General features: G+C 43.6%; 1 protein-coding gene across 1 annotated transcript in view; it reads right to left on the bottom strand.

Moving 5' to 3' along the window:
• mertka (c-mer proto-oncogene tyrosine kinase a) overlaps window positions 1–18821 on the bottom strand; it is a 38845-nt gene continuing 20024 nt past the window's right edge. Inside the window, exons 10-21 of the mRNA XM_055889992.1 lie at window positions 11372–11507; window positions 8372–8522; window positions 6854–6942; window positions 6619–6714; window positions 6279–6359; window positions 5883–5975; window positions 5550–5668; window positions 5315–5424; window positions 3496–3655; window positions 2532–2668; window positions 2175–2235; window positions 1–1695 (exon numbers count right to left, since the gene is read on the bottom strand). Of these exons, the coding sequence (XP_055745967.1) occupies window positions 1195–1695; window positions 2175–2235; window positions 2532–2668; window positions 3496–3655; window positions 5315–5424; window positions 5550–5668; window positions 5883–5975; window positions 6279–6359; window positions 6619–6714; window positions 6854–6942; window positions 8372–8522; window positions 11372–11507 (1734 nt within the window). The 3' untranslated portion in view covers window positions 1–1194. The remainder of the gene's footprint in view (window positions 1696–2174; window positions 2236–2531; window positions 2669–3495; window positions 3656–5314; window positions 5425–5549; window positions 5669–5882; window positions 5976–6278; window positions 6360–6618; window positions 6715–6853; window positions 6943–8371; window positions 8523–11371; window positions 11508–18821) is intronic.

The raw sequence follows: 18821 nt of genomic DNA on the forward strand, positions 1-18821 counted from the left end.
TTTTTTTAATTTGCAATCATTTATTGCATCATGAAAAAATCCTGCAAATCTCTTTAACAATTATCAACATATCAACATTGACTATATTTATATTTAACAAAAGTTGAACTTCTATTAAAATCTGTAATATAAACAATTAGATATTGTGGACATTCCAGGGTCCACTGCCTAACCTTGGTGGAGTACCTCAAGGCTGTATACAAGGTCCTCCGAGATACAAAATAACTGTTTTGTTTTTTCAGTCCATCGTCATCATATGTACACAATACTCTATATACACATATCATGTAAAGTTCATATACACATTGGCACTTCAAAAATACTTCAATATATAAAAGGAATTGTTAAAATTACATACAGTTTAAATGCTTTAGATGGCCTCTGATTGTAATGGGAGTGTACTACTGACTTACAACAGTGGTTGGCCGTAATTGTGCCTTGTTCACAGCTTTCAATATCTGCAAGGGATACACTGACTTCATTTTTTAGCAGAGCTTATTTAATTGGAAATATACTATAAGAGAGATGTGCAAATGTAGCGTCTCTTATGTACATCTCTTGCATTAACACTGATAGCTAGTGGTAACCATTTGAGGTATAAACATCCACTGGAAAACTGGTCATAATTATTTCAATACAAAGCATTGGGGAATAGATAAGGTAATAACACTATTGTAATAATGCCACAAGACAGAATCAAAGAAATAGGGATAATATTTCTATGGAAACTGGACAGAACTACACAAGACAGGATCATAGTAGCGATTATATTTCTATAGACACTGGGCAGATCCTTGGTGAAACAACTTGGAAGTGTTGCAACGTGAGACTACACATGCTGCACCAAGCAGAAGGCCGATGTGTTCATGATCCACACAGTACCATACGTTCAAACTGTAACAAAATGAGGGAGTAGCACGAGATTCCGAGGCGTGATTTGCACCCAGTATCATAGGGTCCAGATCCAGAAACGTTACCGCTGCTCCAAGAAAGCTAGTTCCCTTGGGTGAGTGGTCATCGTGCTTATCAACGGCAGGGTCATTACAATACCTACAGTATATTATGTCCTCAACAGTCCAGAGTGCAGACAAGAAGGATGTGTATTATCATCAGACATGACCCCTGGGGGAGAGCTTTTCTTTTCTTTGTCTGGTTTCAGATTACTGGATTTCTAGTCCCAACGTTCCATGTCTATCAGAGCAACAGCGTTGTGTCACTCGCGTGCTGATCCATCCCAGTGACATCACCCACTGAGTCACGAGTAGCTCCCCCCAAAACCCTACCCAAGCCCTCCCGAGCCAACAGGGGAGTGTCACTGTCCACAGCTGCTGTTGTCATGGTGACAGCGGGGTCCCCACTCCTATTGGCATTAGAGATGACAACAACGTAACGATCATCTTCCTCCATATTCTCGTGGATGAGTGCTGTCACCAGATCTCGGTTGTCTCGTCTCTGGCGACTGTTACTGCAGGATGGAGAAGAGCTGAACTGGTCGCTACAGGAAGGGGAGGGGCTGAATTCGTTCCTATGACTGCAGGATGGGGAGGAGCTAAAAAGCGGCAAATTCAGGTGGGGGTCTGCACAAGCACCGGGCTGATCCTCCTCAGGGAAACTGGTGTTGATGTAGATGATGTCCTCTTTGCTGGTAGAAGCCTCCGGAAGTTTCTCTGTCAGCTTCTCCAACAGTTCTCTAACCTAAGGAAAGTCCAGAAGATTAGAAGATTCATCTTTACGCAGTCTATGTCTGCGTTGCAAATTTCACCTTATTCGTTATATTCACTCTTCAGCTGTTCCCATAGGAGAACCCTTTTTGGTTCCAGGTAGAACCCTTTCGGGTTCCAAGTACAACCCTCTGTGGAAAGGGTTCTACATGGAACCAAATGTGTTCTACCTGGAACCAAAAAGGGTTCTTCAAAGGGTTCTTATTTGAGGACAGCCGAAGAACCCTTTTAGGTTCTTGATAGCACCTTTTTTTCTAAGAGTGCAGTGCACAATTTTTGACCAGGGTGTCTATGTCAATGTCTGCATCCCAAATGGCACCATAGTATTTCTTATATAATGCACTACTTTTGACCAGAGCCCTATGGGTTTCCCTAAGTAGTGAACTATAAATTGAATAGAGTGCCATTTGGGACGTAGACTGTCTAGAGCAGCTTGGTGGGGAGTTCTCTCACCTGAGTGAAGACCGGGCGGTCCAGGAGGTCAGCACGCCAACAGCTGTACATGATCTCGTACCTGGTGGACAGGAGAAGTAGGAATAATCATTCAAATGTGATCTGGTTTGCGTCTTAATAAACTACTGGGGAGCGTAACAGAGTTGCAGACATTGCTTCTTCTTCAGTTTATCTATATTGTCCTGGCTGTAACATAATGTTCCTTAACCTGGTCCCAGATCTGTATAGTTAATGTCATTGACAATGACCTTAGGAGTTGGCAATACAGCACAAACAGGTATTGGATCAGGCTAAATGTTCCTATCCACTAAAGCCCAATCCGAAAGACAGCCATGTAGAGAGAATAAAAACACTCACAGTTCATCTAAGCAGTCTGTTGGCTGCTTCAGCCTGTGGCCCAAAAGTAGGTAGTCATAAATCTCATGGTTCTGGATACCAGGGTACGGTGTCATGCCCCGTGTCGCTATCTCCCACATGGTCACACCAAATGCCCACTGCAAGAAGACACACGTTTATGTTATCTGTAGTTTCTCTCTCGTCATAGACTGTTAACGTAAATGTTCAAATTGGTAGGTTCTGCTAGCTCCCACTAAAATAACATGTTAGATGCATCTACATAACGTGAGCAGAGAACTAAATGCATTTTCATTTGTGATTTCAAGTATCGCATTTGCAGTCTATTCAAATTAAATTGTATTTGTCACATTCACTGAATACAATAAGTGTAGACTTTACAGTGAAATGCTTACTTACAAGCCCTTTCCCAACAATGCAGTTAAAAAGCAAGAAAGTTAACAAATAGATAAAAAATAAAACATTAAATTACTACAATAACACAATAAAATAACAATAAGGAGGCTATATACATGCTATATACAAGGAGTATTGCGTCAATGTACTGAGGTACAAGGTAATTGGGGTGATTGATTGAGGTAATATGCACATGTAGGTTTGGTTAGGTGATTGATTGATTGAAGTACTATGTATATGTAGGTAGGGGGTGAAAAGCAGAAAGTCCGGATAGCCGTTTAACTGTTCTGCAGTCACACGGCTCTTTGTTGAGAACTCTGTTAAGCTACCCAATAACTTTTCCAATGCTGAGAGCTGTGGCTGTGGGCTGAACTTCACGGGCTGGCTGTTTAACTTTCTCAGAAAGGGAACTAAATACTTGAATAACAATACTTTTCCTTTCTCTCTGACACATTCACATGTATTCCCATAATCAGTCAAGGATTGAAAGAAATGAAACTAGCTGATGGGGGCTCGATCTCAGACGTTCCTTACAACATCATTGTGTGTGTGGGTGTGTGGACCTCCATACCACATCACTCTTCACAGTGAATACTCTGTCCGCCAGGCTCTCCACTGCGATCCATTTCACAGGCATCTTGGCTATCCTGCCCTGTCTGTAGTAATCACCACTGTAGATCTTCTTAGACAAGCCGAAGTCTGCCACACACACCGTCATGTCATCACGCAGCCTGTAGGACCAGACCAACCAACCAATCAATCAATCAATAGAACAATCTATCAATTCCACTTACTAGAAATACTTCAAAATTGACTAGACAGCATACACGCGCAAGAATTTGGCATTTATTCAAAATGTCAAGGCCAATGTGTCTACATCACAATGACAATATGGTGGACAGCAACAGTGAGTTTCTACTTGAATACGTTGCCAAAATAGACCACAGTCGTACATGAACAGTACCAAGGAACGAGGATGGGTTAACTGCCGTCCTCTCCGTTTACCCTGAGATAAGACTCATTATATCTTTACATTGTGAAAAAGTTCAGGTCAGACCTGTACACACACACACACACACACACACACACACACACACACACACACACACACACACACACACACACACACACACACACACACACACAGTGGTGTAAAGTACTTAAGTAAAAATATTTGAAAATATATATATATTTTTTAATAACTTTACTATTTATATTTTTGACAACTTTTACTTTTACTTCACTACATTCCTAAAGAAAAGTGTGCAAAGCTGTCATCAAGGCAAAGGGTGGCTACTTTGAAGAATCTCAAATATAAAATAGATTTTGATTTGTTTAACACTTTTTTAGTTACTACATGATTCCAAAAGTGTTATTTCATAGTTTTGATGTCTTCACTATTATTCTACAATGTAGAAAACAATAAAAATAAAGAAAAACCCTTGAATGACTAGGTGTGTCCAAACCTTTGACTGGTACTGTATATATATATATACACTGAACAAAAATATAAACGCAACATGCAACAATTTCAAAGATTTAACTGAGTTACAGTTCATATAAGGAAATCAGTCAATTGAAAATGAATTCATTAGGCCCTAATCTATGGATTCCACAGATGTGCAGATACCTTTAAAAATAGGTAGAGGCGTGGATCAGAACACCAGCTAGTATCTGGTGTGACCACCATTTGACTCATGCAGCGCGGCACATCTTCTCATAGAGTTGATCAGGGGGGCACTCTGTTCACAACGTTTACATCAGTGAAACGCTCGCCCACACGACACCATACACGTGGTCTGCGGTTGTAGGTACTGCCAAATTCTCTAAAATGGCTTATGGTAGAGAAATGAAGATTCAAATCTCCAGAAACAGCTCTGGTGGACATGCTAATTGCACGCTCCCTCAAAACTTGAGACATCTGTGGCATTGTGTTGTGTGACAAAACTGCCCATTTTAGAGTGGCATTTTATTGTCCCCAGGACAACGTGCACCTATGTAATGAACATGCGGTTTAATCAGCTTCTTGATATGCCACACCTGTCAGGTGGATGAATTATCTTGGCAAAGGAGAAATGCTCTCTAACAGGGATGTAAACAAATTTGTGCACAACATTTGAGAGAAGTAAGCTTTTTGTGCATATGGAACATTTCTGGGATATTTTATTTCCGCTCATGAAAAATGGGACAAACTTGACACAACTGTGGGAGCATTGGAATCAACATGGACCAGCATCCCTGTGGAACGCTTTTGACACCTTGTAGAGTCCATGCGCAACAAATTGAGGATGTTCTGAGGGTAAAAGCGCGGTGCAACTCAATATTAGGATGGTGTTCGTAATGTTTTGTACACTCAGTATGGCTCTGGTTCAGGTGAAATGTAAACCTACATGCAGTTGCGTGCAGCCAAGTCACGGTGGAGGAAGTTCCGCCCACTGAGGTATTCCATCCCCATGGCGATGTCAATCATAAACTTCAAGAGTGTCTGAGTGGGCAGGAACTGAAAGAAAAAGAAGAATAAGAAGAAAGAAGCAACATCTTCATCATTACAATGTCATTAACCATATTCAGACAAGACAACACTTTTTTCCAAAGTGCTCCTCGGGAAAGCATCAGAAGGCTCACCAGGGGACTGTCTCCGAGGCGTGAGCGCAGCAGGAAGCTATGGAGGTCTCCATATCTCATGAAGGGCAGGATCACCATGGGCTTGGGGAAGTGACCAGACCCCGCCTCCAGACAAACACCTAGCAGGAGCAGATCAATGTAATACCAAGTAAATAACAGTTGTAAAATGACTGTAAAATAAAGTTTTTACTAAGTTTCACAAAATCCTTTAGACATCAACTGTGATCTCTCTTATGTGTATGTATGGCTGGATGGAGTGAGGGAGCATGAATCCATAGTTTCTGCATGATGGGCAGGATGGTCTGTGATGGCAGCAAAGAAGACCTACAGTACCTAGCAGCCTGATGACATTAGGGTGGTCAAAGTCCTTCATGCAGGCAGCCTCATTCAGGAACTCCTCTATCTCCCTCTGGGAGAAGTTATCCACTGGAAAACAAAGAGGAGATTAATACAAATTTTATGTGTTATTTAGCCTGGTCTTAGATCTGTTTGCACTATCTTTCCAACTCCTGTGGACATTGGCATGCCAAACATGGCATGAAGGGTCATAGTAGCTGGTTATACAGCACAAACAGATCTGGGAGCAGGCTATGAGGAATTCATCAACCATCTAGGATATTAATCAGAGAGTAAGAAAGAGAAAAAAGCACTCTGAATCTAACATAAATAAATGGGCATTGTTAGATCAGCCCAATTAAAGAAAACTAACAAGAGGATGAAGAAGCTCACATTTCATGGTCTTCACAGCCACTTTCTCAGATGTTCCGTCCAGTTGTTTCAGATGTCCCTCCACCACAGAGCCAAATTCACCTGGTCAATTAACAATGGGTTGGTAACAGTCAGAAAGGTAACAGTCAGAAATACCTCTAAATGAAGAGAAGCAACAAATAAATGACATGTGAAATGTGATTAAGGAACAGCCATAAACAAATTAGATGACCAAAAAATGTATGAAATTACATTGGAAAAAATGACATATGACTGAGATAAATTTGTATTCTACCTACTTTATTACACAAATAGGCCCCTGATTTTGTGTACTAAATAATCAAATGAATTTCATCCTCACCCTCTCCCAGAACATTCCCGATGGAAAGCAGATTTCTCATAATCATGAAGTCCTGTAGTTTGGCTTGGAGCTCATCACTCACACCCAGGTTACCTACTAAAAAGGGGGCATGAGGGGAATTTTTTGTTCTCAGATGTATGTTAATAGGAACATAGATGATTAGAGTAGAGTAGAGAAAAGTAGAGTAAAGTAGAGCAGAGTACAGTAGATTAGAATAGAACGTTTATTAACGTACGTGTAATTTCAATGGCTGATCGGTTGTAGGACTTCTGTGGCCTGTACTGAACGATGGGTTGAAGCTTCTCCCCACTTCCAAACATCTGACTGCAGGGGGCGCCAGAGAGAAACGAAACAAGTTACTATATACAATGGAGCAGAATGAGTCATTCACTGACTAACACTTCAACAAGAGCTTGCCTCAGAGTTGTAATCATTTGGTTGACTAGATTGAGAATTCATCTTGAATCAGGAAGCAAGCTCTATGACCGGATGTTTTCCTGCCTCTGGGAGATGAGAGGTGTCTGCCAGTTCTGAGCATTCTTATCTGTATATCCCGAACGGCAACACTGAGTCACCTCTTTAACATAATGAATTCCAGAACAGAGACAGCAGAAGGGAGAGGAGATGGGTTGTTTTGGTGATGAGGAAAGGAGAGGAGGAGAGAGGAGCGGAGGAGAGAGCAGCAGAGAGGAGTGGTAGAGCGGAGGACAGAGCAGCAGAGAGGAGTGGTGGAGCGGAGTGGAGGAGAGGGGAGAGTAGCAGAGAGGAGTGGTGGAGCGGAGTGGAGAGGGGAGAGGATTAGAGTGGAAAGGATTGTTTTGGTGTTTCTTTCCAACACGGCTAGACTACCTCTGTCTTCAGTAGTAAGACCAGGGATGGTTGTGTTCATTAGGCACCAAACAGAAGAAAATAGACAAACAGGGAGGGAGTACCAGGGCTTGTCCAATGAGATAGGCCCATTTTCATTTTCTGTTGAAAAATGAAAACGTGGAAATGTTTTCCATAGTCTGCCCTAACTAACACCGCCCAGATCTCACTGCTGATTGAGTCCAGCTGTTTCAGTCTATTTTCTTCCATTTGGTGCCTAATGAACATGATCCAGTCAGTACAACCTTGGCAGTCCTGACTCAGGTGCAGTTGTCAGTGATTATGAGGAAACCAGGCTGCTTTATTGACAATGTACTGAGTAACTTTACCCCTCCCTCAACAGGAAATATAACCACTTCCACTGACCAATACACCGTTTCCCCTTACCAACTTCAGGGATCAAAATACTGAGTAACTTATACATCTGCAGCAACAGACAATAGACATTTCTTACTGGTGAAACTGAGTGAAGAAAACTGCAAAGGCAAAACAGAATTCACTGGCTGAAGATGCACTGTTGAGGCTCTTTGATCTACTAGGAGTGAAAAGGAACAAGTCAAGTACCGGTAAGTTATTTGAGGAAGGAAGACTGCGCTTAGCTACACCGTTTCCCCTGACCAACTTAAGAATCAAGATACTGTGTGACTTCCATTACTACAACAAGGTAGTGAAGTCAATACACAGGGGTTTAAAGTAAATGTAAATGGTTTAAAGTGATCATGATCAGATCATTAAGATATTGAGGACACCATTAGGTTAGCGTCAGAAACAAGACAAACCAGATGTTACACAGCATTTTGGGTACTGTAGTACATCAATGTACACCCCTCCTTGTACATCATGATACAATTAAGACTTTAATATGTGAAGAAGCATGCAAATTTACCCAAAGCGTGTGTCTAGTATCCTGCTTCTCATGCAGATAGCAGCCCAGAGTACTAGAAGCAGGAGACAGAAGCCACATACCACCCCCAGTATGATATACACAGAGTCTGATCCTATGGTGTCTGGACTGGAGGAGGGAGACAGGGGCCAATCTGGAACACAACACGCAATCAATCAATGATTGAATCAATCAAGCAATGAATCAGTCAAATCAAAGTGCGATCGATTGATCGAACAGAACACACAAACATGATAGAAACATGATCAAAGTTTCAACTCCCTCAACTGTATGTTGTATATGTTTTGCTGTATATGTGTGTGTTCTCAGTTTGTGTGTAATTTTGCAACAAGCAAATTGCCCTTTAACACCACCGCAGAAGCTTCACTATTCTGCATCTTCCCAATTAAGTAGCCTAATTTTGTTGTATGGCTACTTGAAGAAAACTAGGCAGTGGCGTGTATTCATGGATGACAAGGGAAGCAAGGCTTCCCCAAAACATTGACCAAAAAACAAACAAAAAACATATACATAATAATTGATCATCTTTCGTCTATCTTTGTTTCATAATTATCCTTCAATTCGGAAGAGGCTGAATGTATCTCCCTGGACAAAGCATCCAAGAGAGCAAAACAGCGCCGCTCTGTCTCTGTATGTGTAGCATATCGGATACGGTCTGGTCAAAAAGAGTATGACATTTTTTCCACCTGTAGTATTGAATGCAAGGGAAACCAGCGAGCATTTGGCCTCCCTTGATAAAAAAGTATAAAATTAGCCAATCAGCGTTGAGCTAAACTGAGTTAGCGCAACTGTGAATGTTCCTGCCGGACCAAAAGAAAGTGTCAAGGGAAGCCAGTTTGGATTTGGCTTCACACCAATCACATCAACAGAAAAACGTAATTGACAGAAAAACTTGCATTGTTACATCTCGTTGTGTCATTGTCCTCTGGTGGCTAGCTAGCTAGTTAAAAGTGTTCCTTTCCTAAATAGCCATGGATGGAGATAGGGATTTGGATTTGTGGTTTTACCTAATTCTCATTTGTGGTTTTACCTAATTCTCTGTACTGGCAAGTGATTATAACGGCGATTCTGATCCAACCATAAATTCATACATTGTGCCCCTGGCCTGAGAGGATGGTAGTTCAATATGTAGCTAGATGAAGTAGGCTAATGTTAATTAGCTGGCTCATCGTTGCTTCATGAAAGGAAGTTTGGCTAGTGAGCAAGCATTTTAGCCAGGTAGCCTAGGGCAACAAAAACTAAAAGCATGTACTGTATGACAGAGTCATAGAGCGTTTAATCAACATGAAAGAGAGGAGGATGGCATTGGCGTTGTGACAGACATTTTTATCATGTGAAGAGACAGCCTTGAAAATGTTAATGTGGGGTGAGTCAACATGTTTTTTTCAACTTGCACACACACACACACACACACACACACACACACACACACACACACACACACACACACACACACTAAGCAGAGATGATTTGATGATGTTGAAATGTTGAAGTTGAAATGGTGCTGGAATAGTGGAGGCAGCTCCTGTTTTCTTTGTGACTTGTGGTAACTCTGTGTGGTTCTAAATCAATAGTTGTTTAGTGGTCCGAAAATGTCAGAAACATTAACTTGCTTAACCATGCTGTAGGTCATGTAACTGTTTGTTACATGCAATATGCTTTGTGGACTTCCCCGGACAGAGGTTGCTCTCCCTTTTTGTGATGAAACAAAGGTCTAGTTTAATTTATTCTGCGACTGTGTCTTCTTATTGTCTCGGCCTTAGTCCAATATATCACAGTGGCAAGGCATATGAATTAACAGGTTATAGAGCAAACAATTCAACTATCACAACACATAGGTTGTAATATGGCTTTTTGTCTGGATTGGCTTCCCTGGTGATTTTACCAGTGGTGGAAAAAGTTCCCAACTGTCATACTTGAGTTAAAGTAAAGATACCTTAAAAGTAAAGTCACCCAGTAAAATTCTACTTGAGTAAAAGTCTAAATGTATTTGGTTTAAAACATACTTAAGTATCAAAAGTAAATGTAATTGCTAAAATGTACTTAAGTATCAAAAGACAAAGTATAAGTATAAATAATTTCAAATAATTTCAAATTCCTTAAATTACGCAAATCATAAAACAATCAAATCATTTTTTTTAAAATTTTTTTTTAATGGAAAGCCAGGAGCACACTCCAACTTTCAGACATAATTTACAAACAAAGCATGTGTGTTTAGTGAGTCTGCAAGATCAGAGGCAGTAGGGATGACTAGGGATGTTCTGTTTATAAGTGCGTGAATTGGACTATTTTCCTGTCCTGCTATACATTCAAAATGTAACGAGTACTTTTGGGTGTAAAGGAAAATGTATGGAGTAAAAAGTCCAATATTTTCTTAAGGAATGTAGTGAAGTAAAAGTAAAAGTTGTCAAACATATAAATAGTAAGTAGTACTTTAAAGTATTTTTACTTAGGTACTTTACACCACTGGATTTTACCCACACACCGCTACTAGAACTAGGGCCTGTCACTTGCAACCCACCTCTTCCAATGCATTGTGGAAAAGTGTGCATTCAATTCTACTAGATGGAGAGCTGAAATGAATACAACATCCTGGTATTTAAACCATACTCCATTTGAAAAAATACACACTGTAAAACCTTATATTTTCGCATACTGAGACTGCGTCACGTTATTGGTTAATTTCAGTAACACGTCCCCATATCTGATTATCAGCTGTTGTCAAAGCCGAAATTAGTATGACATCCGGAAATTTAAAGTATACTCGATTTTCTAAATGTCACATAAAAATAAAGTTTTATTGTATCACATACTTAACCGGCATACTATTTAGAACACAGTCAAGTTAAATATCTACTTGCGGTTGTTGACATGCTTATGTACTTCAATATGTATAAAGATGTTAGGATTAGGAACTCCTGATGTAATTCAATATGTAAGGTGTTAGGATTAGGAACTCCTGATGTAGTGCGGTCTACTCACTGTTCTCTGGTACGAAGATCCCGACTGGTGGACTGAGCATGCCACGCCCAGCCTGAGTACAGGCAGCTACCTGAACACTGTATGTAGTGTTGAACTCCTGTAGGGCCACCGCAGCAGTGTTGGAGGAGCTGCGGATCTGAGGAACACAACAGCATGTTAGAGAGATCATGGTTGTACTCAGCAGTTTACAGTAATAGACACCTATTCAACTGATCAACTCATAACACTAATCAACTCATCATCAAACCTTTGACTAGTGGAATCAGATGTGTAGTGCTAGGGCAAAAACAAAAATGTCTTCCCAGGAATTAAGAAACACTGTTATAACTACAGAGGTAGGATCTCAATTTGAGTCAGTTTGCTACAGCAGGAAAATAATCCTCCAGCAACAGGAAATGTGAATTACTATGTGGATTATAATCAATGGTTATTTTTTGTCGGGGTTGATATATTTTTGGTTACGTCAAAACAAGTCTGACTTTTTTAAGTGGAAAATGCAAACTTTAGAAGCCTTTTTAAACCTTGAATACATTACAAGTTTGCATTTGCTGCTGTGCAGAAAAATTATCAGCAACAAAAGACTGATCAAATTAAGATCCCACATCTGTTGTCTTATCATGTCATGATATATTGCTAGTTTGTTTTTTGCTCTTGAAGCGCTTTGAGATTCTATGAAAATACTATAGAAGTTTAATAAATAATTATTATTATTATTATATGATAGCAAATAATTTACTAATGTAAAACTACAATCTGTGTTCTTACTGGGAATGTTTCAAAATGTTTCCCTCCTACTGAACATCACCCAGTAATAGATGAACACCTGGGAAAATTGTCTGCCATACGTACTATAGGTAATTTTTGGGATTATAGTTTTTGTAGTGGTCCCTTGAAGTTAATGATTATCTCTGTGAAGTCAAAGTCAGCATTATACAGTGGGGCAAAAAAAGTATTTAGTCAGCCACCAATTGTGCAAGTTCTCCCACTTAAAAAGATGAGGCCTGTAATTTTCATCATAGGTAAACTTCAACTATGACAGACAAAATGAGAAACAAAAATCCAGAAAATCACATTGTAGGATTTTTAATAAATTTATTTGCAAATTATGGTGGAAAATAAGTATTTGGTCAATAACAAGTTCATAACAAGTCAATAACAAGTTCAAACAGGTGCCATTAATACAGGTAACGAGTAGAGGACAGAGGAGCCTCTTAAAGAAGAAGTTACAGGTCTGTGAGAGCCAGAAATCTTGCTTGTTTGTAGGTGACCAAATACTTATTTTCCACCATAATTTGCAAATAAATTCATAAAAAATCCTACAATGTGATTTTCTGGATTTTTTTTTCTCATTTTGTCTGTCATAGTTGAAGTTTACCTATGATGAAAATTACAGGCCTCTCTCATCTTTTTAAGTGGGAGAACTTGCACAATTGGTGGCTGACTAAATACTTTTTTGACCCACTGTATATGCGGCAAATTCTGATTAACAGCCAGGGAATGATGTTAACCAAATACTATGTAACATTATGTCACGGATCCCTCCGGAACTTTCATCACGCACACCTGTCCTGTCCCCTATTCCCACTGATTAGTACTTGTATAAGTGTGCCCTTTGGTTTCCATTGGGGGGTTGATTATTGTTACAATGTCTGTTGGTGCGTGTGAGTACCTGTGCTGTGTGTTTTGGGCTTTCGTGCCCTTGTGGATTGTGCAGATGATTACGGGTCTCGCCCCGTGTGTTAATCATTGTGTGCATGTGTTATTTATTCAAGGTACTCCTCGCTCTTTTGTTTGGGTTTCTATCCTATGTTTTTGTTACGTGTTTGTTTGGTCTTCATCCCTGTGCCTTAACACGGCACGCCATAATGTGGGCTTAATAAAAAAAACTATTATGCATTCCTGCGTCTGTTCTCCCGATCTTTCATGTCAACGTGAAATATATTTGTACTTGTAACACACATTTTTGTGTCAAGTCATTGCAGAGCCATTCTGGATGTTTCTAGCTCTGCTAACATTGGGAAGCTGAGAAAATTGTTTCACAGAGCTCTAAAAAAGGGGAAGAAAACAAAACATTCTTGACAGGCAGGTTGGTATGTGGATTTGGGTTTAGTTCCAAAAAACAGCCTATTCGTATTCCCTACGTAGTGCACTTCTTTTGACCAGGGCCCATAGAGTAGAGCACTTAATAGGGAATATGTTGCCATTTGGGGCTCAGACATGATCAGCATGGTGTTTACAGAGAGCTGAGAGGGGGATTGTTGGGGAACATGTGACAGTGGATAAAGCCCTTGGTTGCACAATACCACCGCATGGCAACATCTGGGGTTCCTCTCTCACTAGCTAACATGCTGACAGTGAGACTGGAGGCCTGGAAAAACATGGAAGTCACACAGACACATGGTGTACTATCTCTCTATGACAACATTTCACACCGGAACTTTTGTTTTGGAAACTAAAACTGAACTAGCTAACATGCTGACTGTGTGACTGGTCTGCTGGCTAAAGGCCTAGAAAACACACACTCAGAAACATGTTGTACTATGTCACTGACCAAAAACATCAATTATATGTCTAAAAATAGCAATTATACTGTATCTTGGTGATAGAATAGAGTAGAGTAGAGTAGGGGTTAGAGTAGGGTGTAGAGTAGGGTGTAGAGTAGTGGGTAGAGGAGAGTGTAGAGTAGGGTGTAAAGTAGGGTGTAGAGTAGGGGGTAGAGGAGAGTGTAGAGTAGGGGGTAGAGGAGAGTGTAGAGGAGGGTGTAGAGTAGGGTGTAAAGCAGAGCAGGGTAGAGTAGGGTGTAGAGTAGGGTGTAGAGTAGGGGGTATAGGAGGGGGTAGAGCAGAGCAGGGTACAGTAGGGTGTAGAGTAGGGTGTAGAGTAGGGGGTATAGGAGGGGGTAGAGCAGAGCAGGGTAGAGTAGGGGTTAGAGTAGGGTGTAGAGTAGGGGGTATAGGAGGGGGTAGAGCAGAGCAGGGTAGAGCAGGGTAGAGCAGGGTAGAGTAGGGTGTAGAGTAGGGTGTAGAGTAGGGGGTAGAGTAGGGTGTAGAGCAGAGCAGGGTAGAGCAGGGTAGAGCAGGGTAGAGTAGGGTGTAGAGCAGAGCAGGGTAGAGCAGGGTGTAGAGTAGGGGGTAGAGTAGGGTGTAGAGCAGAGCAGGGTAGAGTAGAGTGTAGAGCAGAGCATTGTAGAGCAGGGTAAAGTAGGGGGTAGAGGAGGGTGTAGAGCAGAGCAGGGTAGAGTAGGGTAGAGTAGGGTAGCGTGGGGTGTAGAGCAGAGCAGGGTAGAGCAGGGTAGAGTAGGGTGTAGAGCAGAGCAGGGTAGAGCAGGGTAGAGCAGGGTAGAGCAGGGTAGAGTAGGGTGTAGAGCAGAGCAGGGTAGAGTAGGGTGTAGAGCAGAGCAGGGTAGAGTAGGGTAGAGTAGGGTGTAGAGCAGAGCAGGGTAGAGCAGGGTAGAGTAGGGTAGAGTAGGGTGTAGAGCAGAGCAGGGTAGAGGAGGGTAGAGCAGGGTAGAGTAGGGTGTAGAGCAGAGCAGGGTAGAGTAGGGTAGAGTAGAGTGTAGAGCAGAGCAGGGTAGAGCAGGGTAGAGTAGGGTGTAGAGCAGAGCAGGGTAGAGCAGGGTAGAGTAGGGTGTAGAGCAGAGCAGGGTAGAGCAGGATAGAGTAGGGTAGAGTAGGGTGTAGAGCAGAGCAGGGTAGAGCAGGGTAGAGTAGGGTGTAGAGCAGAGCAGGGTAGAGTAGGGTAGAGCAGGGTGTAGAGCAGAGCAGGGTAGAGTAGGGTGTAGAGCAGAGCAGGGTAGAGCAGGGTAGAGCAGAGCAGGGTAGAGCAGGGTAGAGTAGGGTATAGCAGGGTAGAGTAGGGTGTAGAGCAGAGCAGGGTAGAGCAGGGTAGAGTAGGGGGTAGAGGAGAGTGTAGAGGAGGGTGTAGAGTAGGGTGTAAAGCAGAGCAGGGTAGAGTAGGGTGTAGAGTAGGGTGTAGAGTAGGGGGTATAGGAGGGGGTAGAGCAGAGCAGGGTACAGTAGGGTGTAGAGTAGGGTGTAGAGTAGGGGGTATAGGAGGGGGTAGAGCAGAGCAGGGTAGAGCAGGGTAGAGCAGGGTAGAGTAGGGTGTAGAGTAGGGTGTAGAGTAGGGGGTAGAGTAGGGTGTAGAGCAGAGCAGGGTAGAGCAGGGTAGAGCAGGGTAGAGTAGGGTGTAGAGCAGAGCAGGGTAGAGCAGGGTGTAGAGTAGGGGGTAGAGTAGGGTGTAGAGCAGAGCAGGGTAGAGTAGAGTGTAGAGCAGAGCATTGTAGAGCAGGGTAAAGTAGGGGGTAGAGGAGGGTGTAGAGCAGAGCAGGGTAGAGTAGGGTAGAGTAGGGTAGCGTGGGGTGTAGAGCAGAGCAGGGTAGAGTAGGGTGTAGAGCAGAGCAGGGTAGAGCAGGGTAGAGCAGGGTAGAGCAGGGTAGAGTAGGGTGTAGAGCAGAGCAGGGTAGAGTAGGGTGTAGAGCAGAGCAGGGTAGAGTAGGGTAGAGTAGGGTGTAGAGCAGAGCAGGGTAGAGCAGGGTAGAGTAGGGTAGAGTAGGGTGTAGAGCAGAGCAGGGTAGAGGAGGGTAGAGCAGGGTAGAGTAGGGTGTAGAGCAGAGCAGGGTAGAGTAGGGTAGAGTAGAGTGTAGAGCAGAGCAGGGTAGAGCAGGGTAGAGTAGGGTGTAGAGCAGAGCAGGGTAGAGCAGGGTAGAGTAGGGTGTAGAGCAGAGCAGGGTAGAGCAGGATAGAGTAGGGTAGAGTAGGGTGTAGAGCAGAGCAGGGTAGAGCAGGGTAGAGTAGGGTGTAGAGCAGAGCAGGGTAGAGTAGGGTAGAGCAGGGTGTAGAGCAGAGCAGGGTAGAGTAGGGTGTAGAGCAGAGCAGGGTAGAGCAGGGTAGAGCAGAGCAGGGTAGAGTAGGGTAGCGTGGGGTGTAGAGCAGAGCAGGGTAGAGCAGGGTAGAGTAGGGTATAGCAGGGTAGAGTAGGGTGTAGAGCAGAGCAGGGTAGAGCAGGGTAGAGTAGGGTGTAGAGCAGAGCAGGGTAGAGCAGGGTAGAGCAGGGTAGAGTGGGGCGTAGAGCAGAGCAGGGTAGAGCAGGGTAGAGCAGGGTAGAGTAGGGTGTAGAGCAGAGCAGGGTAGCGTAGGGTAGAGTAGGGTGTAGAGCAGAGCAGGGTAGAGCAGGGTAGAGCAGGGTAGAGTAGGGTGTAGAGTAGGGCAGGGTAGAGCAGGGTAGAGCAGGGTGTAGAGTAGGGGATATAGGAGGGGGTAGAGCAGAGCAGGGTAGAGTAGGGTGTAGAGTAGGGTGTAGAGTAGGGGGTATAGGAGGGGGTAGAGCAGAGCAGGGTAGAGTAGGGGTTAGAGTAGGGTGTAGAGCAGAGCAGGGTAGAGTAGAGTAGGGGGTATAGGAGAGTGTAGAGTAGGGTGTAGAGTAGGGTGTAGAGCAGAGCAGGGTAGAGTAGGGGGTAGAGTAGGGTGTAGAGCAGAGCAGGGTAGAGTAGGGTAGAGTAGGGTGTAGAGCAGAGCAGGGTAGAGCAGGGTAGAGCAGGGTAGAGTAGGGTGTAGAGTAGGGCAGGGTAGAGTAGGGTAGAGCAGGGTAGAGTAGGGTGTAGAGTAGGGCAGGGTAGAGCAGGGTAGAGTAGGGTGTAGAATAGGGCAGGGTAGAGCAGGGTAGAGCAGGGTAGAGTAGGGTGTAGAGCAGAGCAGGGTAGAGCAGGGTAGAGCAGGGTAGAGTAGGGTGTAGAGTAGGGCAGGGTAGAGTAGGGTAGAGCAGGGTAGAGTAGGGTGTAGAGCAGAGCAGGGTAGAGCAGGGTAGAGCAGGGTAGAGCAGGGTAGAGCAGGGTAGAGTAGGGGGTATAGGAGGGGGTAGAGCAGAGCAGGGTAGAGTAGGGTGTAGAGTAGGGGGTAGAGTAGGGTGTAGAGCAGAGCAGGGTAGAGTAGGGTGTAGAGCAGAGCAGGGTAGAGCAGGGTAGAGTAGGGTAGAGCAGGGTAGAGTGGGGTGTAGAGCAGAGCAGGGTAGAGCAGGGTAGAGTAGGGTGCAGAGCAGAGCAGGGTAGAGTAGGGTAGCGTGGGGTGTAGAGCAGAGCAGGGTAGAGCAGGGTAGAGTAGGGTAGAGTAGGGTGTAGAGCAGAGCAGGGTAGAGCAGGGTAGAGCAGGGTAGAGTAGGGTGTAGAGCAGAGCATGGTAGAGCAGGGTAGAGTAGGGTATAGAGCAGAGCAGGGTAGAGTAGGGTAGCGTGGGGTGTAGAGCAGAGCAGGGTAGAGCAGGGTAGAGTAGGGTAGAGTAGGGTGTAGAGCAGAGCAGTGTAGAGAAGGGTAGAGCAGGGTAGAGTAGGGTGTAGAGCAGAGCAGGGTAGAGCAGGGTAGAGCAGAGCAGGGTAGAGTAGGGTAGAGCAGGGTAGAGTAGGGTGTAGAGCAGAGCAGGGTAGAGCAGGGTAGAGCAGGGTAGAGTAGGGTGTAGAGCAGAGCAGGGTAGAGTAGGGTAGAGTAGGGTGTAGAGCAGAGCAGGGTAGAGTAGGGTAGAGTAGGGTGTAGAGCAAAATAGAGCAGGGTAGAGCAGGGTAGAGCAGGGTAGAGAAGGGTAGCGTGGGGTGTAGAGCAGAGCAGGGTAGAGTTGAGTAGAATAGAGCAGAGTAGAGTAAATTACAGTAGGGTTGAGTAGAGTAGAATAGAGTGGAGTAGGGTAGAGTACAATCTTAGAAAAAAAGTGGCTATCTTGAACCTAAAAGGGTTCTACGGCTGTCGCCATAGGAGAACCATTTTTGGTTCCAGGTAGAACCCTTTTGAGTTCCACGTAGAAACTGTTCCACAGAGAGTTCTAAAAGGAACCCAAAAGAGTTGTACCTGGAACCAAAAATGTTTTTCCTATGGGGACAGCTGAAGAACCCTTTTCTTCTAAGAGTGTAGGGTTGTGTAGAGTAGAGTAGGATTGAGTAGAGCAGGGTTGAATAGAGTAGAAAAGTAGAATAAGTTAGGTGTCTATGTAAGGTGTTTCTGTGAATCACATGTGAATCACTCTCTTGAACAACACAGCTGTTTGGCTGGTGAAACAGCTGAACAGCTGAGGATACAGGAGTTGGGTCTCTCACACACACACACACACACACACACACACACACACACACACACACACACACACACACACACACACACACACACACACACACACACACACACACACACACACACACACACACACACACACACACACACACACACACACACACACACACACACACACTTCCCGTCACTGATATGTGAGTGTTGTTTCTGACCAAGCCTTTGTGTGATGACGTCATGCAGACAGCTTTTGACTGGACAGGAGCCACATGGGTTATTATACATATCCATTCACTCACTGATGTCGTTACAAAGCCTTTGTACGTGGGGATGTCATCATTTGACTGGACAGGGCATATGGTTATTACACATGTATATCTTTGTTTGAGTCCCTATGTAGTG

The sequence above is a fragment of the Salvelinus fontinalis genome, chromosome 30, assembly GCF_029448725.1.
Source record: "Salvelinus fontinalis isolate EN_2023a chromosome 30, ASM2944872v1, whole genome shotgun sequence".
In the NCBI taxonomy this organism is placed as follows: Eukaryota; Metazoa; Chordata; class Actinopteri; order Salmoniformes; family Salmonidae; genus Salvelinus; species Salvelinus fontinalis.